We start from the raw sequence: 7,520 nt of genomic DNA, 5'->3' as shown, positions 1-7,520 counted from the left end.
TATTTACTATGTTGAGTGGATCTAAAATTAATGTAAGAAAAAGAGATGTTATATTTTATTTTGATAAAAAAAAGATATGGATAAGAGTCACATTTTTATGCTAAATCTTCTAATATTATTAGGTAAGTTTTACATACACAAATGTAAATGGTCAGAAAGGAAGCCCAGTATCTCCCACTTCAAAGTTGATTTGGGGATTTATTTTGAAACTCTTCAAGGTCTTTCAAGTCGGAAGGCAACCAGAACTATGGACACGCTCAAAGAACTAACTCCTCTTTTCTATTGTAATTATTGATGTATACTCTCCTTGTTATTTATTTATTTTTCTTTCCCTTTTCCTTTCTTTTGTTTTGGTTTGTTTTTTTTTTCTTCCAGAAAACGTGAACACCATGTTTGTTACATTTTGTTATACTTTTGAATGTTAATTCAAGCATATACAATTAATAAAAAATAAATAAATAAATAAATAAAAAACTTCCTACCATAATGGAGAGAAAATAAGTAGCTCGTTGATCTGCCAGTCGCGGTCTTTCATGCTGAGAACTCTGCTCATATTTTATGCATAATGATGTATTTAAAAGTTAACGACCAAATTTATTATTATTAATTGTTTATAAAAGTTTACATTGCTGTTGCCGATGAAATATAACACAGATAACATTAAATAAATATTTTTTACCAGGTTAAATGTTGAATATTAATAACTCAAACCCCTTTTTCTAAGCCTCTCTACCTATCCGTTGGTTGCGCACATTCGCCATGTTTGTAGTTTTTAATGCGTTTTATTCGTGTTTGTAGTTCTGGACAGAGTCCTTCACCAAAGCGCAATGGATTGTGGGCAATATCAGCCATTAGCGTGTGCACGGATCCACACTTCAAAAATCGACTTGAAATAGTAGACCATCCGGGGACTTTTGGCATACTCTTTTCAACATACTATGCTTTGGGACACACTTATTCTAATCTCACATACTATTTAGGATGGATAGTATGAACATTGAGTCGCAGGGCCAAACTTTTTTTCTCTTCTTCTGCTTCTTTAGGTTTTAACGGCAGTTTGCATCCTTTGTGTTGCATTACCGCCATCTTCTGGAGCTAATTACTTCCCATATACAGTATCCTCTTTTTCATATTCTTGCTATTAGTCCCGTTTTAGTCAAAAAATAAATCAAATATTTAATTCCTTGTCCGCTCCTGCTGCATTTCAATAGCCTATGTCCTTTAATCCACGTCCTGTTAATCCTATTTCCGCCATGTCTTTTACCAATATCATCCTTTGAATTTTATATTTTGGACTTCTTTTTAATGTTTTTTCTTTTTTGCTGGCTCGCTATTTTGTAATCGTTTAGTTCATCTTTCAATATATTCTGCAGATGAGAAAATCGCACAAAATCATCTATTTCAAAATTAGGGATTATTTTGGGGAAAATGTAGCCTGTTATATTAATATTTGGATAATTAATAATTGAATAATATCGTTTTTTAAAATGCATATATTGCATAATATTTGTCCATCAAAAACATTCAATTGTTTATTTTTTTTTTCGTCTTTCGTTTCAGAAGCAGATGGTTGATAATGTTAAGTGCTCTTGTTTTCAGTTCAGGGTTGCCATAGCTTTCTAACTGTTGCCTCTTACAGTTATCATGTTACAGACCTGCACATTCACTACAGCAGTGATGCCTCAAAGGAAAGGGATACTACAAAAGCCCTTCGAGAATACTCCACCCAGCAAAGGAAGCAGGTATTCTCTTTTAAGGCATGCCTGCATTTGTAAATCTATGTGTTAACAAGTTTTATGAATATGAAGAAAGTTTTCTATGTGTTTTTAAAGTAAGTCTTTTATTGCACCTTTGGTTGTCAGACCACAACATCATTTAACATAAATGGAGCTAACACAAATTATTGAAGGCTGGAGATTATGTTCTTATTTTTGGATGTTGCAATTTCAGTTACCATATTTCTTTTTTTAATGTCTATGGATTCTACTGTTACAACTAATTTAATTCTGTTTTGTAATATGTTAAATTATGTCTAATTTATTTCTGCAAATTATAAAAGACAGAGGTCTTTTGGCATTTTAAATTGTAAAGAGAGCATAGAGTCCTTACTGTCAAAATAAAATAAAAAAATACTGTTTTATTGCAATACAATAATATTTTTCTACATACACAACCACTTTTTAGTTGTATTGGTAAGTTGAGATGTTGATTGAGGAACAGTGTGTTTGGAGATACAAGCTTTGGCACTAAATAATTCATTTAGCCCTGTATAGCTTGTCTTTGCTTCAGTCCTTTACATAATACATCTATTACGTTTTACTGCTAGTTACAGTTTCCCCATTCAGTTTGTAACCTTGAAAGTGAAACCGCACTACACACTTTGTCATGTATTTATACTGTGATGTGTTCATTTTTATTATCTGCCTGGGCCAGCCCAGTACTCAAAAACAACAACAACAACAAAAAAAATGCTTTGGAGGCCCCTGCTTGCACCTGAGCTGCATGTCAGCTCACTCAGTAAATCAATCCTTCCTCCTGAAGTCCCCCCGGATGCATGACAGCATGTGTCCTGCCATGTGGCACGAGAGATCTCGAGATGCAGCATTTAATCTGTCTAATCCAGAGCAAGAGCTTTAATAGCACTGCTCCTGTTCAAAGATGTGTGACTGCGCTCTTCAGTGCATTCAGACGTTCTAATTATCCACCATCGTCCTGATGGATCCCCAAGCTGATTCTGGGCTACTTTTTGTCCCTTGGAGAGACAGCTAGAAGAGAGAGTATGGGAAGGAGATATTTATAGAGAAATGGGGCCTCTCTTTACCCTTTTTGGAGAGCGAATCATTATCTGTGCTAGGTGTCCCAGTTTCTTGATTTGAGCTCTGCAGGCAGGACTAGCAAGACTCGCCAGAGATGCAGAGTCAACTCGTCGACAGCATCACTCTGGCACTCGATGCAGTGTCACCCTTTTTTTAAGTGGCAGTGCTCTGCATGCCACACGACGATGGGGGGCATTCGAAAGGCGTTTCCCCTGAAGCGTGGTGCGGTGCAGTAAGAGGATCTCGTACAACGTGGAGGACGTGGAACAGGCGTTTTGCTCTCAGAATTTTTTGATACCTGTTGAATTACGACAAAATGAAGAAATTCCTCCAGAATAAGAAAGGGAGGTACTCCTTACGGCAGAACAAGTCGGGTCCTCGCTATCCGCCCAAAGATTTTTGTAAGTGTTTAATGTTCAAGAATTTTGTGTTTGTAGGACGATGATGATGATGTTTAGGTGTGCATGGAGGCTAATGTTTTGACGAATGACCTTCTATCATTCAACAGGCTTAGGCTTGCATGGACCAGCCCACAGACATAATATTTTACCAGTCATTTAATTGGGAATGTTGATGTGTGATGTGTGTGTCTCTTAGTGTTCTGGTTTCACTAGTAAGTACATGCTATGCTACAAACAAGACTCTCATGTTGCTGATGCTGTGTTCAGGCACATCTGTACTCTGATATCGGATGATTTGGGAGCCTCTGTTCCTTTTTCAATGAGGTCAATGTTACTGGGAGGTCTGATGTGTTAGTGAAGGTTCTATATTGCTCTGCATTTCTTTGTCTTGTCAGAATAGGCAGAAATGTACAAAGCTTGACATATTGTAGCATCTAGGTATATATATTTTAGGTGCTTGAAATATTTTAGTGTCTGTTCAAGCATGTGTCCGCAGTGATGCCCAGCAAATTTCCATTTTCTCAGGAGACTTGGTCATTTTGCTGTGTGTAAGTAGGTCTTGTTTACAACAGGCCAAACATTTGGAGCCTAGTTGCCCATTAGAGACCACATATCCTCTTATTTGCCATCTTTCTCACAGTCCTCACCATGCCAGCGTCCAACCAGGGCTGGCCAGAGGAGTTTGGCTTTCAGATAGGGGGGAATGGGCCCAGCTACATCCTGACCGTGGAGGAGGGAAGCAGTGCTCATCTGTCTGGACTGCAACCTGGAGACCAGGTCTTGGAGATTGAGGGGCAGAATGTTTCCAGTCTTAGTGCTCAAGAGGTCATCGCCCTTGCCCAATCACAACGAAACATCCCGCCCAGTATTGGAGTAGTTTCACGCATCCAGCAGGTGGGTCAATGACATGACACTAAATTTTGTTTTTGTCTGAATGTATTCATTTATTTAACATCAGGGTTATTATCATTAACTTAAACTAAAACTAAAACTGTTAAAGAAATTTTAGTTCATTAAAATGAAACTAAAATGAAATATATATATTAAATGAAAAACCTAAACTAAACGGAAATGAGAAATAGCTTTGGAAACTAACTGAAATAAGTTGAAGCACTAAGATAAAAAAGTCAAAGTAAAACTGAACTAAAACTAAAATAAAAATAAATGAATCCAAAATAGTAATATTAAAACAATTAATAAAAATGGCAAAATCACAAAATAAAATTACTAAAAATTTAAATTATGAGATAATAAAAGAAAAAATCTAAATATCAATAAAAACAAATATAACAATTTATATAACATACATTGTTATATAACTTAAATACAGCTATTCTATGAAAAAAAGAAATATATGTTTTTGAGGGCATAAGGTGATTGGTTATATCAATGAAGAAAAAAGCCTCATTAAAATAATGAAATTCTTGAAAATAAAACAATACTAAGTAGATTGGCATCATCTTTAATAATTACTTCTTAGAAATATTTTACATTTTATTTTATTTATTAATTTTTTTGACATGTCATGGGGCGTGATTCTCCAACAATCTTAAATGTTATTCATGAATTAGTAATTCAAGATAAAAAAATATGAAAATGTACCAATAATTGAAATATATATAAAAATATATTTATAAAAGTTTTAAAAACCCAGAAACCAACATGAATACAAGTACATATACAGCTATTAATTCAGTTCTGTCTATAACAATATTTACAATCTGTTGCTTGCATTTTCTGGCCTGCCTGCAGATGGATATCATTCCAGGCCCTGATGGTCGCTTTGGTTTCACTATCGTGGGAGACTGCCCCCTGCTGGTGGAGGATTGCTCCACCTGCTCCCCAGCGGGTCGTAGTGGTCTCAGAGCTGGAGATTATGTCATGGAGGTGAATGGGATCCCAGTGAAGCACCATGAGATGGCAGCCGCTTTGATAAAGGCCTCTCAGGGCCGCACTCTGCGTCTTGGGGTGCTGTGCACGGGCAGTCGTCAGAAACACAGCAGCGGGAGTCTAGAGGGCTCTCAGAACGACACGGATGGCATGCGTCAAGACCGCAAACACAAGGCTCTGGAGTTCAATAGGAGGGTGAGTTTATCGGACAGACTTTGAATATGTTTTTATGACTTTTTATAATTAAAGAGGTGCAAAATCACAATCACTGCTGTTTCAGGTTGAGGAGATTTTGAGGAACGAACCAGAGGTGAAAGAGAAACTGTTTGCTGTACTGAAACAGTTTGCTGCTGAGAGGAAGGTGGACTGGCTTGCTTCTGCTCTTCCTGACATCTTGACAACTGAAGAGCAGCAACAGCTCATCTCAAACATCAGGTATCCATGACAACCCCATCTGCCACCTACAGCGCTCATTAATTTTTAACCTCCATCTCAGGCCTACTCTGACCCAGATGTTTTCAGCTACTGAAGGCCACCAGAGGGCATCAGTTTGGTGTAGATTTTTTCTAAATATATGAATAGAATTTTAGTACATTCTTTGCTGTTCTTATTATTTATGTTCTAAAGTCATACTGTGATGCACATATTTGCAGTAAACATAAACACTCTTTCATTTCTCTGTGTTTGGTATAGAATTAACCAGTGTGGCTTTCAGTATAAACTGGTATGACCTAATAAGGACACTGATAGATGTGTCTCCATCTGGTGCTGCTATGTAAACTGATCATCTTCAATCCCTCTGATGTATGCTGGCACAGTTAATAGTGAAATTCCTTTTCCAGTCCAGCCTATGCTTTAATGCCAACTGGGTCAATACCATAAGACGGCACTAGACAGGGAATTCTAGTGTTGATCCATTTGTCGGCTTCTCTTTGGGCACTGTCGAGCTGTTTGGCATCTGATGCTTAGTGGGACAGTTTACGTGGTCTAACAAGCGATTTATTTTCAGATGTTTTCACATGATTAGTTTTTTGACTATAATATACACTACCATTCAGAGGTTCAGGGTCGGAAGTCTCTCATGCTCACAGAGGCTGCATTTATGTGATCAAAATATGATAATAAAACGGTAATAGTGTGAAATATTATTACAATTTAAAACAACTGCTTTTTATTGAAATATTTTTTTAAATATAATTTATTCATGAGTTGGCAAAGCTGAATTTGCAGCAGCCATCACCCCATTCACATTACTTTTATCACACGATCTTTTAGAAATCATTTTAATATGCAGATTTGTTGCTCAAGAAACATTTCCTGTTACTATCAATGTTGAAAACAGTTTGGCTGCTTAATATTTTTGAGGAAACCGTGATACATTTTTTTTTTTTTAGGATTTTTCGATAAATAGTAAAAAAAAAACAGCATTTATTTAAAATAGAGATCTTTTGTAACTATATTTATAAATGTCTTTACTGTAACATATGATCAATTTAATGTGCCAATGCTAAATAAAGGAATTCATTTCTATTAAAAAAAAACTGACCCTAAACATTTGAATGGTAGTGTATGCTATTGCAGTTATTAAAAATATTAGTATAATAGATTTTGTTTGGTGAAGTTGTTTGATGTGGGAGAGTAATACACTATATGTTACATTCTCACCTAGGCTACTTACCTAGGTTGCATTTAGCAAGACCGTTTTCGTCAATTTATCAGCGAAAGAACATCAAGGTTATAAATAGTGTTCGATATTGTATTTGCTAAATGGAGACAAGCTATTCCCTCTGCGCAGTAGGTGTTGTTCATTTGTATTATGAGTTAATAACCTTTGTCACTGTATAATCCTCTTTAGAGAGATATCTGGTGAAGGGTGGTGAATGGGGATGTCACCATGTGTTCAGCAGCTTGGGGATCTTGAGTTCTTTGGGATGTAATGCTAAATATGCTGTAGGAAAAGGAATTAACCATGGGTATTGAACTGTTGGTACTTAGTATCTATTAGTAAATCTTTTATGATCTAGTACATTTGAACATTATCTAGGACAGATTTTAAGCCGGTCTAGGTAGATTCAGTTTGCATTGGCCTACTGGGACATTAGCCAGTTCCCAATTTAATTTAAAGCTGCAGTCCGTAACTTTTGGCGCTCTTGCGGTTAATAAACAGAACTGCGTGCGTCTTGCGAAAGAACATTGTTGCCGGAGCTACTTCTCTCTGTTTATGTCTATGGCGAATCACGCATGTACTGGGCTACTCCGCAGCGGTACATACCCGAACCAGTCTAAAATAGTCCGAATATAAACACTTATTATAGGTGTACCGTAGTGATTCAGGACAAGCCAAAAACACGGTTTGGAAAATGGATTCATGGTGTACTCGCTTATTATATAAATTTTGTAAATTTTGAACACA

General features: G+C 36.4%; 1 protein-coding gene across 1 annotated transcript in view; it reads left to right on the top strand.

Moving 5' to 3' along the window:
- Positions 1-2,634: 2,634 nt before the first annotated feature.
- Positions 2,635-7,520, top strand: part of LOC107731383 (delphilin-like) — a 23,984-nt gene continuing 19,098 nt past the window's right edge. The window contains exons 1-4 of the mRNA XM_016542438.1: positions 2,635-3,217; positions 3,858-4,111; positions 4,970-5,302; positions 5,388-5,542. Of these exons, the coding sequence (XP_016397924.1) occupies positions 3,133-3,217; positions 3,858-4,111; positions 4,970-5,302; positions 5,388-5,542 (827 nt within the window). The 5' untranslated portion in view covers positions 2,635-3,132. The remainder of the gene's footprint in view (positions 3,218-3,857; positions 4,112-4,969; positions 5,303-5,387; positions 5,543-7,520) is intronic.

The sequence above is a fragment of the Sinocyclocheilus rhinocerous genome, unplaced genomic scaffold (genome assembly GCF_001515625.1).
Source record: "Sinocyclocheilus rhinocerous isolate Xijiao unplaced genomic scaffold, SAMN03320098_v1.1 scaffold1390, whole genome shotgun sequence".
NCBI classification, from domain to species: Eukaryota; Metazoa; Chordata; class Actinopteri; order Cypriniformes; family Cyprinidae; genus Sinocyclocheilus; species Sinocyclocheilus rhinocerous.
This window is presented reverse-complemented; position numbering and strand designations above follow the sequence as displayed.